Below are 24492 nucleotides of genomic sequence, written 5' to 3'. Positions count from 1 at the left end.
GGGGAAAACAAATCGTGTGTGTGGCGTTTATGGTTCGATTAAACTCACTATTATCCCGGAGTGTAATTAGGCTCATTAGGAAAAGCTGAATGTAGAATGGAACATGCATCACTTTCCTGTGGATGACAAGACCCCGGTGCACCATTGAGCCTTGATGGAAGTTCTTAATATGCAATACGTAGAAAATTATATACGTGTTTGTCGTGAGAAATCTTTATTATTATTTATCTTTATTCAATTTTAATTCACACATGTATAAAGAAGCGGACTAAGTGAGTGTGACATAGCCTATAGCGTTCATCCCCAATCAAATGAAGCTCACGATGCTAGCAGGAGCGAATTTGGAGCAGTTTCATATTTATTTATTTATTTATGGACAAAATAGCAAACAAAAAACACCAGGATCCTGTAGAGCTGGTAAATACGAACATTTTAAGACCAAAATGACGAACCTCACAGCAGTAGTTACAGAGAGAGGGGTGACAATTTTTCAATGTAAAGTCAATTGGAGCAGAATCGATGGAGCTGGAAGCACCCCCATGCTCATTTCCTATTTGGAACGTGGCGGCTAGTGGGTTGGCTATGTCCAGTTATATATACAGTAGGAGTGTAATGATGTTCAAATTTCTCAATACTAGGGGTGTAACAATAACTCAAATATCGTGATATTGTTTCGTCAAAGTTCTCAAAATAATATCATGGACCATCACAATATATTGAATTACCAGTCTCTTTGCTTAAATTAAGAGCTATGGTGCAGCAATAGCTAAAAAAACAGAGGGAACTACAAAGACCACGATTCTTTGCTCCATTTCAGTGTAGACTACAAGAAGAAATAACAGTTCTCAGCACTTTTAAGTCTTAGTTGTTTGGGTTAAGTCTTGTCAAGGCATTTTAAGAGGAAAAAGTCACATATTAACAATTTTGTTACACTCCACAAAATATTGCAAAGTCGCAGTAAATATCATACTGTGAGATGTATATCGTTAAAAATATCCTACCGACAGATTTGGATATTGCTACATCCCTAACTGTGAGCCTTCCCACCATATTGTGCGTTTTCCCATGATATCACAATAAATATTGTACTGTGAGGTTCATGATATTGTATCGTGAGCCTTGGATATCGTTACACCCCTACTTGATACGGTATTTTCACTATATGCATCCCACTGTACGATATTTATTGCGATATTTTGTGGACGCTAACAAAATTGTGAAATGCAACTTTTTCCTTTTAAAATGCATTGACAAGACTTTTGTTCTGTGACAAACCAAAGAATTAAGATTTAAACGTGCTTAAAAATTAGGATTTTGATTATTATTTGTATTACTTTTCATGTTGTCTGCAGTGTAATTGAGCAAAGGATCATGGTATATGTAGTTCACCCAGTTATTTTAGCTATACTGCACTAAAACTTAACTGAATTTAAGCAAAGAAATTTGTATTTTGATATATTGTGATGGACCACAGTATTATTGTGAGACTATTGTTTTACATGTTTGAATAGGGACAATAAATGCAGTAATACGTATTATGGTGTAAACTACAGTTGACCTCATTCCACATGATGTATATAGAAATAACAGGTGCATTTCATAGTGTGTTGGTCCAAACCTGCTTGACTAGTTGGTCCTCACTATGGATCATTTGCCAATTTTTTCAGAAGGAAATATATTTGAATAATAATTGTTATATTTGCATCTGTACAACTTTAAATTTAGTTCTGGATGCTCTTCATCCATATAGAGGAAACCAAAACTCCCCATTAAAAAACATGGATCTTATTGTTGTGAGACTGAAGTACGAACAAACCTTCCATGCATATTTATATACTCAGTAATATGATAATAGGACCATGATTTTGGAAAATTGTAATTGCCTGTTTTCTAAGGATTACATCTGGATTCAGATCTCATCACACATACAGTCTGAGCGTTAACATTTGAGCAAAAACTGAAGTAGGCCTAACAGCTTCACTAATAAGATTGTTTTAACATTTTGTAGAATTCCAAAATGATTAACTCATTATTATTTAGTAATATCCCATTATTATTAACTTTTTTTGTTCAGTTAAAAGGCAAGATATTTTGATGTTTGCAGAGGAGATTCTATTACCTGAATAATTACAGCCTTTGTGACTTAAAATGCTTGTTCAAATTTTGATTCAAAAAAATTTGATTGCTTTGATTAAATATGCAGTTGATTCCATCTTACCTCCAACATTCCCATTTGCACTTATTTTTCACTAAGTTCTCTTTTGGACCTGGAGTTGTTTTGTTATTTCGTGGTGCCAGTGTCATGACGTCTTAGTGTTTTCAGTGCCAGGACCCGGTGCACCTGTTAAAGTGAAGAGTGTGAGAGACTGTGAGCAGAGCAGAGGTGAAAGAGTTTAAATCTGCAGAGACCTTTACCACTGCTCATTTTCACTCACTCACACTGTCAACACAACTCAACACATGTATACAAAACCAAAAGAGCTAGGTATACTCTCCCTAGTCCACATTGTGAAGAGTTAGGAAGTGGTCATCTTAATATTTCTCAGAGAGGAATTGAATTGAATCTCATTTTTGCCCCATAGTCTAAACTGAAAAAATAGATAGCAAGACACATTACACTTATTTATGCACATATTATTGTCATAAACAGGTAACTACATTTAAAGGTCATAATGTTTTCTGTTTGAGAGAAGAATAGTCTAAATTTCCAGCACATATGCAAAACAAAACTCCGGGTAAGTTTGTGATGAGGAAACATAGCATAGACCAGAAAATAATGTAGTATAGACCGTTAAACCTGTAATCAGATTTTTTTATTTATTTTTTATTTTTTTGCAGTGGAAAAAAAAGGTTAGATTTATGTAAAAGTTTATTAAAAAAGAAAAGAAAAACTTGTGGGAACATTTGGGAATTTTTAAGACAAAAGACTCGAACCTCCAGACCACTACTACTATGTCATATATTTGTGGGATTGTGTACCATAATTACATTTCATGTCTCAGTCTCTAATCTTCTCCAGTTGTGGCCTGTTTTATTTTCCCACATTTAACATACTCACAGCTGTGTTGTTCTTTATCCTAATAAGGATTTATTCAGACCTCTCACTGTGTAAAGAGCCCTACATTCCATCAACAGATTTATTACAGATTAGAGCAACACTTTTGCTAAAAATGCTCACATTTGTTCAGCCTCATACAACTAAGCATGGATTTTTGCTGTTGTTCAACACTAAAACAATATTTGTATTTTTTGGCACTCTGAGTTAATAATGTGTCTCTTTAAGTAATACATGGACTTGTTATAAACCAGGCATGTACTCAAAGATTGGAATACTGGCTCAGCAGACTGTTCACCCACAGAGCCTAATGGTAGCTGTTCAATCTCATCTTCAACCAGGGCATTGCTTTTGTTTGTGTCCTTGGGCCAGACACTTTCCCATCTTGCTGTGTGCCAATTAGGGATGGGCGATACTGATGAAAAAATATTATCTTCATCCTTCCTTGCACTATACATATCACCATATTCAGATGATAGTATGAAGATCCAACTGAAATCCTCTAAAATGTGCCACAGCCCAGCCTCTAAATGTTGAGATAGTAGAAGTATTGCAAAAAAAGAAAATGGATTGCTAAAGTTACCGCAAAGTGTTGACAGATTACATTATTCCCTTATTTGAAATCTTTAACACTGCGCATTACAAGTTAGCAAGTTAACAGCTTGTTTTGCAGGCTTTTAAAGAATACATATTATGCATTCTTGTGGCTTTCATTCCACTTTAAACATGCTTTTCTTCACAGTGGGATGATTGTTTCACATGTTCTAACTTAAACTAATGTGTACATAAGGAAAATATACTTCACAACTACACCCAGTCTCCAAAGAGGCATTTATGTGTTGGTGCTTCCTCTGCTGTTAGCGAAAAGAATGAACATTGGGAAAACCTTTAGGCCCCATGAATGCTATGCCAATATAGTCACATGTTTGTTGTGAACATAATTTGACCACATAATGAGTGCAGTGATGGTTTATGAGCTTAAAAACTGCGGAAGAGAACTCGAGTTTTACCTTTGTCATAACAATCTGGGTTTGAATGGTATATTTTGATCAGCAAACTCAATTTTGGATTCATTAATTAACAAAACACGTGTGAATGAAGCATAAATACAACTCCAGGTTTGTATTTTATGAGGGGACAAAGATATAAATATAAAAGCAAACCTTTTTTTTTTTTGCATATGTTTAATTGTTTTGATTATTGTCCAGGTTTTCAAAAAATATATCTCCCATGTTCCCTGTGTGTCATCTCTATCTGATGCCACATAAACATTTTGTATTTAATTCTGATCATGATTTTCTTTCAAATTAGCATGTTGTAGCTGTTGTTACCAGTGATTGAAGAAGTACTCAATTTTGTTACTTAAATAAAGCTACAGATAGGGTAGAAAAAACCTCAAGTTAAAGTAAAGCTCCTTAAGTATTAAACCCATTTAAATATGTATTCCAAGTGAAAAACGTAAAAGTATTTCTCACAGATTTTGAGATCTAATAAAACTTCAAATATAGTGATTTTGATAAAGTTTTGTGCTGAATTTTATTCAACAGAAACAACTGAATCGATTGTTTTTTCCATCTGTTTTTATTTGTACATTTTTGTTTGCTCAGACTATAAATGTGTTAAAAATAAACCCTCAGCCTTTTCACCAGGTCTCACACAATAATAAAAAATACTTTTACTTTTCAGTCTTCAAAAATGTAGTGGAGTAGGAAGTATAGATACAGTACCTGCTCTCAAATCAATGGAAGTAAAATACCTAAATACCCAAAATTTATATTTAAGTGCAGTACTTTACTACTTTTACTTTGTTTGCGTTCCACCACTGGTTGTTACCCATGTGGCTAAAATCTAACACCAGTAACAAGAGCAGCAGAGTCACACCCCTCTCTACTCTAGAGCTGCTTTTGTGTTTGCAGTGGCTACATTTCAGAACATGATGTCTGACTCTCCTGCCCTCTGAAACCCTGACTCCTCATCCATTTTTAAAGACTTGCAAGAGGTCTAAAACAGCCTTTTGCTTTTATTAATATGTCAACACTCAACACGGTGTCATCCAACCGGCCCTTTCAGATATTCCCACCGCACTGGAGACGTTCACGGGGCTGTAATGACCACTTGAACTCTGGTCTGCTCCACGTCCACACGGAGAGCAGCTTTTTGTATTTGTGTAATGCAGGATTAACCTCTTCAGCCATTCAGGCGCACCTCTTAAGTACAACAACGATGAAGTTCGAGACTCGACTTCCTGCAGATGGAAACTTTGAATTTTTAATGTCTTTTTATTCGCTCGGATGGGTCTGCGGTGCGTTGCGTCACAAACCAGGAGTGCTAATCCCAGTTGCTTTGCTTTGGTTCACAGTAGTCAAGTAGTGCCAAAGAGTGACTTGTCTTTGTCGTCACTGAGATGTACATGTGAAGTGATGTTATAATCGGTGACCAGTCAACCACACAGTCACTTAGCCATTACCTTGCACTGGGGACGGGACATACATTATAACTGTGTATGGTTTCTCATGAAGATTCTCAGGATAAAAAAATAGGCTAAATGTCCCTAGAAGAAAATTTGTGTCATATTTCAGTATATGGTTTATGACTTACGCTTTTGTTTGTTATAAAAATATAATCTATAACAACCGTGGATCATAATTTTACATTTTGAATCGCAATATAGAAAGAAGCCAGGCAATGACGTCTTCAATGCAGGAGAATTACAATTACTCAAACATGCATGCATCACGCTAAATACAACCTTGAGAGGGTAAATGAGGAGAGAAAACAGTTACAACATGGTTAAATATAAATTGATTTCATAATGTCTCTTTTACTTTATACAAAATTGTGTCAAATGTTTTGTTCTTGCTGCATTAGATTCTGGATACTGACGCCAATCCCAGCAACAAGGCCAAGTAGAATACAACATATGCGTTACACTATATGCATGTTTTTGTATTGTGTTGATCTTAATGTGACACACTTTAGTCACCTTGAGTGTTGTAAAGTAGCCAGGCTGGCGCCACCTAGTGCCCCCACTCAAGTTCATTTCTCTCCAGTGACTAGGTCAGGAATTGGAATACAGTGGACGGTTTGCAAGAATGGAAGTGCAAGTCTGGGCACCAGCCAATCAGCGAAGAGCCATACATTCTGTGCTGGCAACGATTCCTGAGATCAAGGATTTAAAGCCTGAATAAAGAGAATGTTTGGTGAATTTTATCAAGGGGAAAGATGTTATTGCCCTTCTTCCCACGGGATTTGGGGAACGCTTCCATCCATCCATTTTCGTCCGCTTATCCGGGGCTGGGTCGCGGGGGGAGCAGCCTAAGCAGGGACTCCCAGACTTCCTTCACCCCAGACACGTCCTCCAGCTCCTCCGGGGGGACCCCGAGGCGTTCCCAGGCCAGCCGAGAGACATAGTCCCTCCAGCGTGTCCTGGGTCTTCCCCGGGGCCTCCTCCCGGCGGGACATGCCCGGAACACCTCCCGAGGGAGGCGCCCAGGAGGCATCCGGAACAGATGCCCGAGCCACCTCAACTGGCTCCTCTCGACGTGGAGGAGCAGCGGCTCTACTCCGAGCTCCTCCCGTGTGACTGAGCTCCTCACCCTATCTCTAAGGGAGCGCCCAGCCACCCTGCGGAGGAAACTCATTTCGAGCGCTTGTATCCGCGATCTCGTCCTTTCGGTCACTACCCAGAGCTCATGACCATAGGTGAGAGTAGGAACGAAGACTGACCGGTAAATCGAGAGCTTCGCCTTTCGACTCAGCTCCGTCTTCACCACAACGGTCCGATACAGCGACCGCATCACTGCCGAAGCTGCACCGATCCGCCTGTCAATCTCACGTTCCGTCCTTCCCTCACTCGTGAACAAGACCCCGAGATACTTGAACTCCTCCACTTGAGGCAAAGACTCCCCACCCACCCGGAGAGGGCAAGCCACCTTTTTCCGGTTGAGAACCATGGCCTCGGACTTGGAAGAGCTGATCTTCATCCCAGCCGCTTCACACTCGGCTGCAAACCGCCCCAGTGCACATTGCAGGTCCTGGTTCGATGAAGCCAACAGGACAACATCGTCCGCAAACAGCAGAGATGAAATCCTGTGGTCCCCAAACCTGACCCCCTCCGGCCCCTGACTGCGCCTAGAAATTCTGTCCATAAATACAATGAACAGAACCGGTGACAAAGGGCAGCCCTGGCGGAGTCCAACATGCACCGGGAACAGGTCTGACTTACTGCCGGCAATGCGAACACAGCTCCTGCTCCGGTCATACAGGGACCGGACAGCCCTTAGCAAAGGGCCCCGGACCCCATACTCCCAGAGCACCCCCCACAGGACACCACGAGGGACACGGTCGAATGCCTTCTCCAGATCCACAAAACACATGTGGACTGGTTGGGCAAACTCCCATGAACCCTCGAGCACCCTATGGAGAGTGTAGAGCTGGTCCAGTGTTCCACGGCCAGGACGAAAACCACACTGCTCCTCCTGAATCCGAGGTTCGACTATCGGCCGGATTCTCCTCTCCAGTACCCTGGCATAGACCTTACCGGGAAGGCTGAGAAGTGTGATCCCCCTATAGTTGGAACACACCCTCCGGTCCCCCTTCTTATACAGAGGGACCACCACCCCGGTTTGCCAGTCCAGAGGTACTGTCCCCGACCGACCGCCACGCGATGTTGAAGAGGCGTGTCAGCCAAGACAGCCCCACAACATCCAGAGACTTCAGGTACTCAGGACGGATCTCATCCAACCCCGGAGCCTTGCCACCAAGGAGCTTGCCAACCACCTCAGTGACTTCGGCCAGGGTGATGGATGAGTCCGCCTCCGAGTCCCCAGCCTCGGCCTCCTCCTTGGAGGACGTGACGGTGGGATTGAGGAGATCCTCAAAGTATTCCTTCCACCGCCGGACAACGTCCCCAGTCGAGGTCAACAGCTCTCCCCCCGCACTGTAACACAGTGTTGGTGAAGAACTGCTTTCCCCTCCTGAGGCGCCGGACGGTTTGCCAGAATCTCTTTGAGGCCGTCCGATAGTCCTTCTCCATGGCCTCCCCGAACTCCTCCCAGCTCCGAGTTTTTGCCTCCGCGACCACACGGGCTGCAGCACGCTTGGCCCGCCGGTACCTGTCAGCTGCCTCAGGAGTCCCCCGAGCCAGCAAGGCCCGATAGGACTCCTTCTTCAGCTTGACAGCATCCCTTACTTCCGGTGTCCACCACCGGGTTCTGGGGTTGCCGCCGCGACAGGCACCACAGACCTTACGCCCACAGCTCCGAGCAGCTGCATTGACAATAGAGGCCGAGAATGAAGCCCACTCGGACTCCATATCTCCAGCCTCCCCCGGAATCCGGGAGAAGTCCTCCCGGAGGTGCGAGTTGAAGGTCCCTCTGACAGAGGGCTCCGCCAGACGTTCCCAACAGACCCTCACTACACGCTTGGGCCTGCCAGGTCTTTCCGGCTTCCTCCTCCGCCAGCGAACCCAACTCACGACCAGGTGGTGATCAGTTGACAGCTCAGCCCCTCTCTTCACCCGAGTGTCCAAGACACGCGGCCGGAGATCAGATGACACGACGACAAAGTCGATCATCGACCTCCGGCCTAGGGTGTCCTGGTGCCACGTGCACTTATGGACACCCTTGTGCTCGAACATGGTGTTCGTTATGGACAAACTGTGACTAGCACAGAAGTCCAATAACAAAACACTACTCGGGTTCAGATCGGGGAGGCCGTTCCTCCCAATCACCCCTCTCCAAGTGTCACTGTCGTTGCCCACGTGGGCGTTGAAGTCCCCCAGGAGAACAACGGAGTCCCCGGTCGGTGCACTGTCTAGTACCCCTCCCAAGGACTCCAAGAAGGCCGGGTACTCAGCACTGCTGTTCGGCCCGTAGGCCGACACCACAGTGAGAGACCTGTCCCCGACCCGAAGGCGCAGGGACGCGACCCTCTCGTTCACCGGGGTGAACTCCAACACACAGCGACTGAGCTGTGGGGCAATGAGCAGGCCCACACCAGCCCGCCGCCGCTCCCCGCGGCCAACGCCAGAGAAATGGAGAGTCCAGCCCCTCTCAAGGAGTTGGGTTCCAGAGCCCAAACTGTGCGTGGAGGTGAGGCCGACTATATCTAGTCGGTAACGCTCAACCTCCCGCACAAGCTCAGGCTCCTTCCCCCCCAGCGAGGTGACATTCCATGTCCCCAGAGCTAGTCTCCATGTCCGGAGATCCGGTCGCCGAGGCCCCCCGCCGTCGACTGCTGCCCAGATCTCTCTGCACCGGCCCCATATGGATCCTCCTGCGGGTGGTGGGCCCACGTGAGGACGGCCCCACGTCGCTCCTTCGGGCTGAGCCCGGCCGAGCCCCGTGGGGGGAGGCTCGGCCACCAGGCGCTCGCTGGCGAGCACCCACCCCAGGCCTGGCTCCAGGGTGAGGCCCCGGTGACGCCAATCCGGGCAACGTAACTGGCCTTGCTCGTACACTCATCATAGGGGCTTCTGAACCGTTCTTCGTCTGACCCGTCCCCCCGGACCTGTTTGCCTTGGGTGACCCTACCAGGGGCATGAAGCCCCCGACAACATAGCTCCCGGGATCATTTGGGCACTCAAACCCCTCCACCACGATAAGGTGACGGTTCAAGGAGGGGTTGGGGAAAGCTTAATATTCCAATTAGCCCCGTTAGCGGTGCATTACATACATCATGACCAAATAGCAGCGATTGGTTAAATAAAAATTACCTGCCTAACGTCGAGCGAACAAATTCTAACGGTGCGAGGTCAGACGGTTGATGAATCAGGCTAAGCGACAAGGCAAAGTGGAGTACAATGTACTTTTGTCACCTGCTGTAAAGGGCTCTATAAATAAAGTTTGTTTGATTAATTTATTTATACTACATTCAAATACAGATGAAGTGACAACTCCAAGTCTCCCATTGTTGATAGCAGCAGTAGCTCAGGTAATAGAGTATGGCAAAGCTCAGCATTTTGATGCTATTCTTGTGTCCTTGGGCAAGACACTTAACTCACATTGCATCTGGTATTTGCATTTACTTGAGTGAATGCGTGTGTGTGTGTTTGTGTGAATGATGAGTGGCTCATTGATTTATAGTGCCTCTGAGTGCAAAACTGAGCTAGCAAAGTACTGAAAATCTCATATTCTCATATCAAATTTTCTTATCCCTGCAACTGTAGCGTAAAATATATCTATTTTAGTCCCTGACCCATTGTCACTAAAGCCATAAAACCACCACTTTTCTGCTTTCTTGACAGATTCTTTTTGACAAACACGAGTGATAATGTTCTGAAGTTTTGCTCAAGTCTGTCATCGCTAAGACAAAGTGTGAAGAAAGCATCTGACAAAGAAACCCACTACAGTATTTTAAACCCACAGAGCCAAACCAGAGTCTTTCTATTGTGTGCTTTACTGCGGGTCTTACCAAGTTGTTTTTGCTCGAAAGCTTGTCATTCTTCTTCTCTCCCAAAATGTGTCTCTCGCTCTTGTCTGGTGCCATTTTGGATCCTCGCGGGCCTCCAAGGATGTTTGATAGTTTCCTCGGTGGATATGAAAGATTAATGTGGGACAGGCACCTGCAGCAGTTCCTCAATGACAACTGTGAAAGAGCAGCTCTGAGCAGACAGCCAACGTCTCACTGTTTAACTGTTACCACTACTTCCCTCAAGACTACTTAGAAAAAAGGGCCAGCAACCAGGACAATATGCCATAGCTGCTGTCATTTGCTAGGCTCAGCTTTGCGGCTTTTGAAACGTGTTTTATGAATCCAGAGTGGTGCACATGTACAGTAACAAATACATTATTAAACTGGCAGGGGGGTTATAGAAAACAAAGCTGGAATTGTAATAAAAAGTAAGGTTCGATTTGGTAAAACGCAGTAGAATTGGTCTTTAAATATGCACAGGAAAAATCATCTTCTGGCTTGATGCTTTAACTCTGACTTGGCAATAAGGTCAGATAAAGTGTTGTTTTGCATAATTAACATAAACTAAAGTTTGCTGTAAATCGTTATATCTATAGAAAACACTGCATTTAGACTGAACCCACACATAACAATTGCACATCACATGAACTAAAATTAAAATCAAATAAGTACATTATTCTGTCTCCATGCACACGGCACTACTCAGACATTAGGATTCCACTTAAGCAATTAATTCAATTTAGAAAAGTGAATAATAATTGTGAGAGAGAAACTTTCAGAGATTATAAGGTGCTGTACCTAATTTTGGATGTCTTAAAATGTGAAAAAAAAAAAAACAGGAATTGTTCAAACTTATTCCTTACTTTTTTGAATGCCTTTCAATCATAGCAATTATTCACCATGATGCGTTTAAGTGCTTTTCACATCTTTCAGAGATCAGAGATGAGTTTTGTAGTCACAATAATGCTAAAAAACAACTAGCATGCTAACAGCACACTTCCAGATTTGCAAAATGCTTCACGCAGCAGTCTTATTTTGACTCTACAATCTGCTTTTGCAATATATCTGTACTGGGGCAAGATAAATTTTACTTTTTTTTAAATATAGCCCTTTTGAAATGGCCCTTTAATCCAGATGCTAAGATTATGCCTTGCCCATATACTGTTTAAAATAATGGACATACCTAACCTGCTAGCTGCCGTGGTTCAAATAAGTGTTCATGGGCGTTCTTCTGGCTCCATTGACTCTTTTTCCAGTTGACTTTACATTGGAAAATTGTTGTCTCTCTCTCTCTGTAATTACTGCAATGAGCCTCGTCATTTTGGTCTTAAAATGTTTGTATTAACCCACTCTACATGATCCTGGTGTTTTTATTTCACTATTTTCTATGTAAATAAATAATTTTTCCTAACATGGACATGGCTCCAAATTCGCTCATATGACTACTACCATTGTGAGTTTCATTTGAATTTAGCTGAACGCTGTGGGTGATGTCACACTCTCTTAGTCCTCTTCTTTATACAGTCTATGGTCTTGACTAAACTGGAGCGCTGAAGTATTAGTTCAGAACCTTATGGTATTGCTTTAGTCTTTTCTTGATTGTAATAATTTTTTGATAGTTTTGCATTGCATTTCTTACATTTAAACTTTTACGCAAACTTCTTTTATACATTGTTCAAATATTTATCTGTATCTTGCGTGTTTTTCCAGAGTTTACAAACAAAGTGGACGTCATATCTTACCCAACGTGAACCTCATCGCGTTCACTCCCTGGCTGTAGTGCCTTCCTGCTGAGAATGATTTGCCTCCTTCAATCACTCCATTATTCAACACGTGTGTGCCGTCTACACGCTAAGATCACTGCCGCTCCCCGCTCTCCTTTTCAACTACTTCTTTTCTTCTCCCTTGTAAGCCATTTGTGCTTGTGTGTAGAAATGAAAGAACCCAGAGATACATGGAGGACAGGTGGGTGTGCGTGGTAGCGGTACAGCTTTTGGAATTGTAGCATTAACAAACCAAAGTAAAAAGCGCACAGGAGGAGTGCGCGTTTCCGACAATATTAAAATACAATTGTGCGTGGGTGAAAGAGTGTACACCGGGTATCACTCAGACATAAACATCATAGCAAAAGAACAACAAACAAAGACAAGAGAAATGGAAACCGTGAATAGTTCAAATGTTTCAAATCATTTCAGGAGGATGCGTTCGCTGGTGAAATCCTGGCTCCTCGTGTCCTCAGATAGAGCCAACTTTTCTAACGCGGCCACGTTCACCGTTCCTGCATTGGAGACATATGAAAAGTAGCACGCGGGTTATAATGAATGAGCTGTCAGGGAAAGATGTCTTCACTGCCAAACAACAGCTCATATCAACTGGATCAATTAAAAAAGAGAGGAGTTCATATCAAGTACAAAACACTGACCCGGTTCAAGATTATAAGTATTACGTCGGGGTTGCAACATTCAATTTGACAGTAACAGAGGTCAGATCACTGTCTTTTGTGGAGTTTGATGTTTTCACTTAAAAAATACAGTCGTTTTTGAAATGTTTTTGAAAACAGTAAGACCTTGTATATATGGCACAATTTAAAGCCCCAGTATGCAGTATGTTTTTTTTTTTGCCAAAACATATACTGAAATAAAGACATGTTTTTCATTAGGATTGTTGTATTGCACGGGAAAACTGCATTCTTATTGTCAACAGGCTTGTATCTCCACAGACCTGACTCTTATTTGAAATGAGCGCCTGCACCTGCTTGTTTCTTTGGAAATGTTGTTCATTTGGGTATAATATTCCACAGTGTTGCGTAAAACTTGTCTCTCTTCATAGAGAATGTTCCAAAGTATGATTTTAATTTCTATTTTCATGGAATCTTGCAGTCAGCGTCTTCACCCCCAGAAAATAGACATACTATCACGTTAATTAAGCACTGTATGTTTTACGCAGTGTACTTGACTGTAAGCCCATAATTAGGTCATTGCAGCTTCAACCTATGATATACTAAGATGGAGGAATAAAAAAAGGAACTAGAAAAGCACTCAGAGAGCGCAGACCTCCGCCAAGGACTACCCCCATTTTTTATATAAATTGCGATAAAATCAGTCTTCTGGATCAGATCCGGATCAGCCTTTGGAATATGAAAGAGGATCCCATTGTCCATCCCTGAGTCAAATTTCATGGGGTTTGGTCAATAATTAACTGAGATATTGAGAAACCAAATTTTTGGCCCCATTTACCACAATGTTAACTAAAATTTCAAAGTGATCCAGAATCCAGGATTTCTTCCAGATCACCCCCAAAATGAAATCAGTTCTTCCTTTTCACATTTCCAACAAATCCTGAAAATGTCATCAAAATCGGTCCATAACTTTTTGAGTTATGTTGCTAACAGACAAACAAACAAACAGACAAATGCCAGCAAAAACATAACCTTCCTTGGCGGAGGTAATTATAATATCATCAAAAAAAAAGGATGTAGCTCATTGTCCTCAAAGAGTAATACTGTTTGTGCTTGGTCCTCAAATCTTGCCCATTTGTGTCCATATGTAATATCCTTGCATCTGCATTATTCAGCATGATTACCATGCCGCAGTGTCTGTTCCTGTTTTGTGTTCCAATTGAAGTTTCTTAAACAGAGGTCAAGTCCTGTTTATTCTCCATTCTTCTGTTGTTTGTGTAATACTGAAGTTGAAGCTCTCTCAGTATGGTGCATGTACCAACAAAATACCTGTGTATAGGTTATTGCTTAGTTGTTCTTGTGAAGACCATGTGAGCCCTTTGTTATTTTTCCAGTTAACAGGTATAATAGTTTCCACTGCAGGAAGTCCCCCCCCATACTGAAAATAAAAGAATATTATGTTTAATATGCTGTTGTGAAACATCCTTGTTGATCATTGGCTGTTGTTAATTTGTCGTTATTAGAACCATGTGGAACCAGGGAGACCAGCCAGCCCAAGTTTCTGCCAGGATGGAGACCACGCCCCCTATCGGCAGTGCCAGTATCTCCGTTTCCCAACAGCAGTCACCTAAGAAGTTTGCCCCTGTGGTCGCCCCAAAACCCAAGTTTAACCCCTACAAACCGCCAGCAGAAGGTAAGCACATAAACCACAACAGAGGCCTGAGGGAAGAGATAATCATTTTACACAAATGTAGAAGGAAACATGTGGAGCACAGAAACAGACCAGGTATTGTCTGGATACAGTTAGTACACACTTTTCATAAAATGCCTGCGATATATAAACCAGCTGACATATCTTCAGGAATCCTCAGTGTGGCCCATATCCATTAATACAATGATTTTGCATTATTTTTAGCCTAAAGCCCATTATGTTTAATTGAAAATAATTAAAACAAAACTGTATTGGACAAATGTTTTTCATAATCTAAGGTTAAATCATACATGCATTTATGTTAAGATACCCTTTGTGGTTGTGGGTAAAATTTCATCAACCCATAAAAGGCGCATACAGTACAACTTGATTTAACAACTACTGCACATATTTTGGAGCTTGCATACATCATGATTATTGTTTATTCATTTAGATTTGGAATAATTTCAATTGCCTTTCAAATAAAAATAATTGTATCCCTAATATTGCTGCTGGAAGATTTCCTATATCCACTATACATTTTAATAACAATAGAACAATAGAGCGCACTTGAACGTATATTATTTAATCGGTATGGTGGTTACTATAGCAACTGACCATCAAAAGCTGTAGCAGATTTTTGTTTCTTCTGGTTCTGGGAAATGTTCTGTTCACCGTGCAGTGCAATGCTTTTGTTGAGCAAGAACCATGTATAAACTAATGGACGAAAGACATTTATTTTTGTCTAAAAAGGAGCAAAATCTGATAAAATCTATAATCTATGTAGTAGCAACTGCCTGAGGCTATCCCAAACAATTTATCTATCACGGTGCAGCTCAAACAGTTCAAACTAAAACATGTTATGCACTTAAGGTTACAAATAAGATATAACACTTATAGTTAAATGTTATATATAATAGTAATAAATAATGCAATTCTGTTTTTTTTCTTGGTTGCGTAATATTTTTCACATCTCAAAAACCTGTTGAGAGTGTTTGTGTTTCAGCCTGGGCCTTGTTGCTTCGGTGATTCCTGTTGTATTGTGGGGCAGCATTTTTGCATGTCTACTGCTTAAAACGGTTTGTGGTGGTGACGAGTGAGAAACCAGGAAGGTGCAAGTCTGCCGTTTCAGTCTGTGGGGAAATAATTCAAGCTTTTTTTAATGGTGGTTTTGTGCAGTTATGTGCCTCTAATGGTGTTTTTCAAATTTGGATTTGCCCTCTGTTGGTGTCTGAAATTTAGCATCCGTACTGTAATGTGTTAGGGGTTAGCTCTGTTAACATTTATTGAGTATTTAGAATTAAAATGTTGAGTCACTCACTAGTGGCTTTGAACGTACAATTATCCATGCTACACTTACGCTATCTCACCTCAGTGATCTCTAGAATTATATTTTTCTGGTTTTACTCCCTACAGTGGACAGTTAGACTGAAATACACTTTTTATCAATGTATTTAATTTTCATGTTTTTAGACAAACTTATTCACCTATTTTGAAAACCATATAGCTTTGCGCTTCGTGTTGCATTTTTGTATGAAAAGCACTCTATAAATAAAGTTTGATTTGATAAGAATGACAATAATAAACCCATTAGTGGTACTGCTAACTACTGCAATTATACTTAAACTCAATTTCCATACTAAGGAACAGACTTGATACTCAATACCGATGCCACAATAACAAAAAAACACTCTTTGTTTAGACAAGAGAATGTAATTTTCAACATTTAAGATTACTTTCTTTTATGTTACCGTGTGGTTTTATATCTGTATCCAAATCTCTCGGTACAATATTATCAAAATATGCATCTCACGGTACGATATTTATTGTGCTATTTTGGAGAGGCTAATATAATTGTAGACAGGACACGTTTCTGCTTTTAAAAATACCTTGACAAGATTTTTGTGTGAATTATTTCCATCGTAATCCCAAGAATTTAAGAAAAAAACATCTCTTTAATGTTGTCTACGCTGAAATGAATCATGGGATATGTAGTTCCCGATGTTTATAAGCGGTTGCTACTGTAAAACCATGCATTTAAGCAAAGGAACTTGTAATTCAATATATTGTGACAGTCCACGATATTATTGTGAGACTTTTGACGATACAATATCATGATATTTTGGTTATTGTTTACATCCCTATATCTGTGTAATCCCTCAGTTGTCCAGGTAGGTTCTGTAGTGGTCCATGGGAGTACACTATGTGGTCTTATTCTTATTCTCAAAATCATTTTAAGACTTTTAAGGAAACATTTTAATAATAATAATACAGGGAAGATAAATTTCTGTCCTGTGAATGTGATGTTTTTTAGTATTGATAGTTGTTCAAATGCATATCTAGTCTCAATACCAGTTTTAATATCAGTTAGTATCTGATTTTCAATACTTGAATTTTGACAACCCTAAAACCCACAGCTATGAAGTGTGCTGACATGCCTCTTTCTGTTCCTATACCTTCTATAGAATGACAAAATCAATTGTACCTCCATAACCAGCCAAAACTGCTTCAAAGTCCCCATCTGAATCTAAGAAAAGACTACTGTTCTGTGCCTGCTGTTCCTCTTTCTGTATCTTTAATATTGCAAAACGCTGGTAATGATGATTTAGTGCCTACTCCAGTGAACAGTGTGTGCTAAAAGTGGGTTCTGTCTCATCTGCTGTATGTTTCGTAATGAGAGCATTATCTAAACCTGTAGCTTCGACCCCCTGAGACCAACTCCAAAACGGAATATCTGTTTTTCCAAGTGTACACCTGTATGGAGAAGCCAACTCTATTTTGTATTATTGAGCATTTCCAAAACTGGACTTCTTACGGGGTGGTCCTGGTCTGCGGTAGGGATGTCAAGATTATTCAGTTCATCTATAATCATAATTGTATAGACTTAAAATGAGATTAGACATACTTTAGTAATAATTTTCAATATACATTTTGTTGCAGTAGCTCAAACTGTATCAGAACAAGTATAAAATCACATAAAAAAGTATATGCCCATGCACCACAATGGGACAACCTGGATGATTGAGGGATTATACAGATATAAGGCCACATTGTAAAATTAAAGAAAGTAATACAATTTAATGTTGAAAATTACAATCTATTATCTTAAGAAATATGTTTTTTATGATCATTGTGGTATCGGTATCGATATCAAGTTTCTTATCTATAATCTATTCCTTAGTATCCAAATCCAGTTTCAAAGTAACTTGCACTCGACCAATAAGGACTTGAGTATAACTTGTGACTTGGACTGCAAAATTTCTGTACAGTACAATTTCTTAGAACATTCTGCTCTTGTTCCAGAACTCTCTTTTGTACAATTTTCTTTTTTTATATCTTCAGCTTCTGCCATCTTAATTTGAGTCTTTTTAATTCCTGTACGTCATTTATGATACAGTATTTAATCCAAGGTTTTATTTGGTACAATTAATCATTGTTGGAGTTTAAGAGGATTAATGAACAATATAAAGGGGGCGGGGTCATGCTCCAAGTGGAGATGCAGATATTATTGTCCCAGCGTTGCACTTTTATTATAGAGGCTGAATGATAACAATGCTATTAACTAACTTGACCCAAATACTAACTTTTCAGAAAACTGTTTCAAATGCATTTACAGGGCAGCAGATGAGGTCCTGTCATCTGTGTACATTTATATGCAAAGAGCTTGATCTCGTTATCTCATTTTTCTACAGCACATTCTTTTATAATTTCTTAAATTACACCAGAAACTGAAACAACTTTTAGTACATTGATCATTTTAGTGTAGTCACAGCATTCATGCTATTTTAAATTGAATTTCATGAATAATTTTGTTCAAAACCAAAAGCTAAATATTATGTAACTGTTTTCTAAGTTTTGGGATATATGTGGTAAAGAGTTTTCTTTTAAAAAACAAACAAACGATAAAATAAAATAGAAAGAGTCGCAGTATGCATATGCGAGTGAATACAGACTGAAAAAATGTAATACACACAGAGACGCAATCATATCGAGTGGCATCTTGTACAAATCAAAGTTTCAGCAGTGTTTTAAGAGTGTTGTCATGTTTCTGCTCAAACAGTGTAAAGCCTTGTGCAGACTTGTCACCAGGATAAGACGTCTTTATCAGTGGATTAAGCTCTTTATTTATTTAATATCTTTTTATATTAAATGTGATTGGAAGCAGGGATTAGCATAAAAATTAGGGACATGTCCATTTGGAGCTGCGCCGTGCTGTGCTTTAGTGTGTACCCCCTCATGGTGTAGGGAGCATTGTTCAGAGTGGGAGACACAGATGAGACAGTCCAAGACGGGACAGTTCTGAGACAGGCGCTCGGGACTGTTATGAGACAGGCTCTTTCTAACTTAGCTCATAATTTTGAATTTCTTCCAATTGTTATGCACTGAAGATCGTCTTAGAGTGGGATCACAATTCATTTTTATATTCCACCCATGCATTGACATATAATAATCAAACTCCCTTATGTATCAGTACACTGACATGCAAGTGTATGCTGGGTGCACAAGCCAGTGCCGATTGCCTCCTCATCTGATGACTTTGTTTGGACTCTAAAGAGTCTACAGTAGACTAAGCTGGATACTGTCTGAAAGGCCCTTTAGGCAGTTTTTGTTTTAACCATGAGCGATTAGACTTGGAGCTGCTCTGAAACATGCTATAGAGGAAAATATCCTGAATAATTGTACAAGGAAATGCAATCCACTGCAACAGCCATGCAACAGCTCCAGCCTTCTGAAGCTCAGCATCTTAGTGGTAACAAAACTGACAAGTGGTGTACAGTACGGACGAGAACGCAAAGGAGCTACCTGTTTGTGCACGCCTGATCAACCGGAATCACATCCTCTGTTTAGAGTCAAGACATGCAACTTAAAGCATTTACTCCTAGTCAATTGGAACATCATACCACAGTTGAATCTATGGCCAAAATTAAATAAATGGAAGAAAATAATGTGGTTCACTTTCAGAGAAATTTTTTTTTCTTCTTTTCACCAAAGACGTCCAGCAAGTTTCCATTGACATTTAAGTTGAGAGTTATGTATCCAGGCAGTTTTATACATTTAATAACTAAATGATGTTGCTCTATGTTTCAGACAAGAGTGCCAGAAAAGAAACTTAGTTTTAGAGTATCCTTTGGTGGTGTTGTTTACCACTGAAATACAAAACCCACAATTCCAACAGACCTGCATATTAGTGAATGGTCAAAGTAGAGAAATGCAACTATAATCATTATTTGCTTTCACGTTGATAATATATATTAATATATTGAATTAACTCACACAGGATAACCTTACATTATATTAGATACATGTCTTTTTCTTTTAGCTGTAGATGCCAAGAGGTCACCACAGAAAAACAAGTATTTCATCATCAACAAGCATTATATAGGAACATTTTCTTTTTGCCATGATTCTATATTTGTTCATTTTCATTGAGCTCGCACATAAAGCCAGATACTTCCATTGATCCAAATTTACCTTGAACGCAAAAAGTCACTGTATTTTACATTTTGATTATAGTGAAAAGTTGGTGGCTGGAAGGTGTTGCTTCTGAAGGCAAGGTATCTTTTAATCACATTTGTTCCAGGTCTTTAGAATTCATTATTCAGCCTTGCATAATTTGACCTTCTAAACTTAGTTACTTCTCGTGTTAGTCCTGGAGTAATTCTTGTTTTTATCTTGTATCTAACACAGAGACTTTTTGTTAGTCATGCATTCAATCGGGAAGCACACCACAACTCCATATACTTAGTTAAAATAGTGTGTCCAATCTGTTTTTTTGTTTTTGATTTTTTTTTTTTGTTGGGAAAAGTGCTGGTTGTAGTTAAAACTTATTTGAATAAGTTTGTGTTTGCCAGTGCTGTGAGCGGTCCCATAGCATCCCGTGTGTGCATAAGCTGCGATTTGCTCTTCCTCGCCTGACAGGCCAGAGGCGAAGTGTCTACCGGTCTGCACTTATGTCAGGGTCCCTCGTGGTGGCCCCCTAGAGGATCCACAGGAAAGCACCAGCGCTGTGGCAGTGTCCCAGTAGAGACCACAGGCTACTACCGCTCCAAGTTGGATAACATCTGCGCCATTCTAAACTAAACTAACTTTTTTTTGTTGTTTTAAGAAGAGTGCAGGCGAAATGTGTTCTCAGTAGAAGAGGTGGGTAGAGTGGCCATAAGTAAGGGCTATTTTACTTCTAAATAATCCTAGTTGGAGGAGAAGTAGTCACAGAAATTGTTGAAAATGAAAAGAAAAATGATCAGACACACAAACTTGGAAAACAACTGCACCAAGTTTTATTTTTCCAAACAATATAAAATGGTAAGTAAAGATGCACTATGTAACTTTATGATTGCATGTCCGTCATCTGTCATTGCTCTGCCTGGAATGTTCCACAGTGTGACATTAAACAGATCTTCTCTACATTTATTAATTTACTTGTGGTTTTATAGCACAAAAATACCTAGAAAAAACGGCATGCTGTGAGCACAGTTGCCTCTCCATATACCTGACCTGTAACTTGGTCTGGTTTTGTCTCCAAGAAGGTAGAAAGGTTTAATACCATACTGTGAAACATTCCAGACAAAGCAATAACATCTCCATAAAGAAAAGCATTTGATGGATCCACCGCCAGAAAAGTTACACAATGCACCTTTTAATATTAATTTAAAAATCCAAATATACAGCTTTTGAAACCAGTACATTCTGGGTTTAATAAAAACGTTGGCCCACTTAAGCCTGTAAATGCTGAATAATAGAAGGAAAAATGTGTTCCTCTGATAAGCAGTGGTCTGTGTCTTATCATATTTGCAAGCTATTTTTATGTAGCTAATGTTTCACATGGGACCTTATCTCACGAGATATTCACTTATGACCTCTCTTAAGACAGTCGTACACAGTCATGTTAGGAAATAGTGGTCAAAGTGACAAAATTATGTTTTTAATCAATTTTGTGTTTAACTATTTTTCTTATCTTTTTCAGCCCCAATAACGATACCAACACTTAAAGGTGCACTATGTAACTTTTTGGTTGGGAGTCCGTCACTCTGCCTGGAATGTTCCACAGTATGACATTAAACAGCTCTACCTTACATGTATTCAATTATAGGTGGTTTTATAGCTTATCATAGAGTGCGTATACATGCACATCAGTATCCCGGTTATTCACCATATCCCGGTTATGGGAGTAACCAGGATACATGCCACAATATTCTGGTTACTATTGGAATATACCATCTACAGTATCCCAGTTTCTAATAACTGGGATACTGACTTATTCAGGATATTGAAACCAGTATACTAAATATACAAAACTGGGATACTCAAAAAACCCCGATCATAACCGGGATACTGATGTGCATGTATACGCACTCATAGAAAAACAGGCATTCTGACTGTGAGTGGGGTCACCTCTCCACAGATCTGACCTGTAACTTGGTTTGGTTTTGTCTCAGTGGAGATAGAAAGGTTTAATGTCATACTTTGACATTCTAGATAAAGCAGTAACATCTCCATGAAGAAAAGCATTTGCTGGACCCTCCACCAGAAAAGTTTCACAATGCACCTTTAAGCTTTTAGTATCTGCCAATATTAACCAATACCTGTGTAGGGACTGAGAATGGCATTTTTCCCCAAAAAATGCACTTCACTTTTTACATATTTGATCCAATTGTGTTATATAATTGTTATTTATCCTGCACGTAAGTACTGAACAGCTTTGTATGAATAAAAATTCTAACATTATGAGACGTCCTTGGCCTACATCAGCCAGTAAATTCTTCTTATAATATGTCTTATTGCATCAAATGTAATATAATATATATTTTTGTAACTTATGTCTAGAGGAAGTACTAGAGGAAGTACTAGAGGAAGTTGGGTCCAAAGACACCTAGAATAAACCCTCAGACCTAGCATGCAGACCTAACATGCAAACTCTACACAAAAAAAGAATCAAACCCAGGACTTCGCTGCTGTGAGGCGAAAACTCTAACCACTAAGCCACTGCAGTCCTTGCCTGTCATAAACCACAGCTTACTGCCTCCTTTGACATTTGCCATGCTTCATCAACACTGTTTGACATTTGTTTAGATACGGCATCAAGATTCCTTTATGAAGCTTTGACGGATCACTCTCCTCACATCCCACTAAGACCTTTCTATTCCCTCCAAAATGAGAAAAGACTTCACCTCTGCGCTGCATTTGTGTCTGCTTTTGTACAGAGAGACTAATCCGTCTATTGTTCCTGATCTCACTTCCTCGTCCGCTGGGAATTCTCCTCAGAGTAGCACAAGCCAATTTTAGTCTTCTTCTTTTACACTTAAAACAAGAAGTAGCTCTCTCTCTCTCTAAAGACCTCAAATCCCTGCCCTGCATCTCCAAACCAAATGAAGTCATAAATCACTGCTCTATACATATCATGCTAATTAAATGCAGGGTTGAGATGCTGAATAAAACTGGCCCATAATTATGTCAAAACAATGTGCTCCCAACCTCTGTCTGCCACGGCACATTTACCAGTTCTGTACAGTGTCAAATATGAGCATTGACACAAATACTGCAGTTTTATCTTTATATGCTAGTTATTAAAAAAAAAAAATCTGAGGAAAGGACAAATTGTTACACTAAATTGACCATGTTACAAGTTTAGTGATCTACATTAAGGCTGCATGCTATATCGCAAAAATCTAAATATTGCAATATTGGCTGGTAGTGCAACAAACTCAATATATCACAATAACGCCAAGGTTCTCAGTCTGATAAAAATGTGCTTTTTAAAAATGATTATGTTAGTCCTCTCAATTTCATTTCTTTCCAGCGACTAGGTCAGGAATTGGAATACACTAGACGGTTTGCAAGAACCCCGGAAGTGCGAGTCTGGGCACCGGCCAGTCAGCAAAGAGCCATATTTTCTGTGTTGGCAACGATTCCCGAGATTGATGATTTAAAGCCAAAACAAAGAGAATGTTTGGTGAATTTTATCAAGAAGAAAGACGTTATTGCTCTTCTTCCTATGGGATTTGGGAAAAGCTTAACATATCATTTAGCCCCGTTAGCGGTGCATTACATACATCATGACCAAATAGCAGCAATCGGTTAAATAAAAAAGTACCCACCTACTGTTGAGAAAACAAATCGTAATGCTGTGAGGTCAGACGGTTTCCACAAAGTGAAACCGGTTGATGAATCAGGCTAATATAAAGGTGAGCTTAATAATAATTTTCCAAAGGCCCAGAATTGGCTTTGATTTAATCCTGGTTTTGTCTCTGTAAAGCTTCATTAGTAAAGTATTGCATGTTCTTTTTCATGCATGTTCTCTGAAATTATTGAGTGAAAAAGTATATTAAGGAGCTGTGTGCTTTTTACATTAAATAAGTCATTCTTTTCAATTAAAAATAATCTTTTCAAATACACTTTTCCTCTCCGCAGTTGCACAGTTGACTCTGGACTTGTTGCACTGTGGTGTATTTTAACAGATTTTACTTTTGGAGCTGTGAGCATCATGTGACACCTCCTGACCCTCTGTCTCAGTCTAAGCCCTGCTTTTGTCTTTTTACAGTCTTTTTTTCCTCTCCATCCCTCCCTCTCTCCTCTCCTCCTTTCAGCCATATCTGTTCACAGTTCTGCTCCACCAGTGTGGCGGTACATTCACACTGGGCTGTGTCTCTAACTCTTCTGTGTGTTTTGGGTCTTCAGTGTTCTGGCTTTTCGTCTGCCTCTCGTGCTTTGGCGCTGGGGGCGTTGTGTAGATTTCAGTTGTACTCTATGCCAGGCTGCTTCTATAAGTCCACAAAGGCCAGATGGCACGCGCCAACATAACTGGTAATATTGTTGTACATATGTAATTCTGCAAACATATGCTGCAACTTTTCCTTCCTCCCCCACAGAGCGCACTAATCCAGGCAGAACAAGCTCATCTGCCACCAGACTCACTGTACACTTTGGGCTTACAGACAG

At 40.2% G+C, this 24492-nt stretch overlaps 1 protein-coding gene across 3 annotated transcripts in view; it reads left to right on the top strand.

Annotated features, from left to right (window-relative positions):
- The window catches only part of lpp (LIM domain containing preferred translocation partner in lipoma), a 171964-nt gene that overhangs the window by 38643 nt on the left and 108829 nt on the right, over positions 1–24492 (top strand). For all 3 annotated transcript variants that reach the window (XM_055165133.1, XM_055165135.1, XM_020918742.2), the window contains one exon: positions 14390–14559. In XM_055165133.1, coding sequence (XP_055021108.1) covers positions 14394–14559 — 166 coding nt within the window. In that variant the 5' untranslated portion in view covers positions 14390–14393. The remainder of the gene's footprint in view (positions 1–14389; positions 14560–24492) is intronic.

The sequence above is a fragment of the Boleophthalmus pectinirostris genome, unplaced genomic scaffold, assembly GCF_026225935.1.
Source record: "Boleophthalmus pectinirostris isolate CB_2022bp ecotype Guang Dong unplaced genomic scaffold, ASM2622593v1 HiC_scaffold_7, whole genome shotgun sequence".
Classification (NCBI taxonomy): domain Eukaryota; kingdom Metazoa; phylum Chordata; class Actinopteri; order Gobiiformes; family Gobiidae; genus Boleophthalmus; species Boleophthalmus pectinirostris.
The sequence above is the reverse complement of the archived record's forward strand: the minus strand, read 5'-3'. Positions and strand labels throughout refer to the sequence as shown.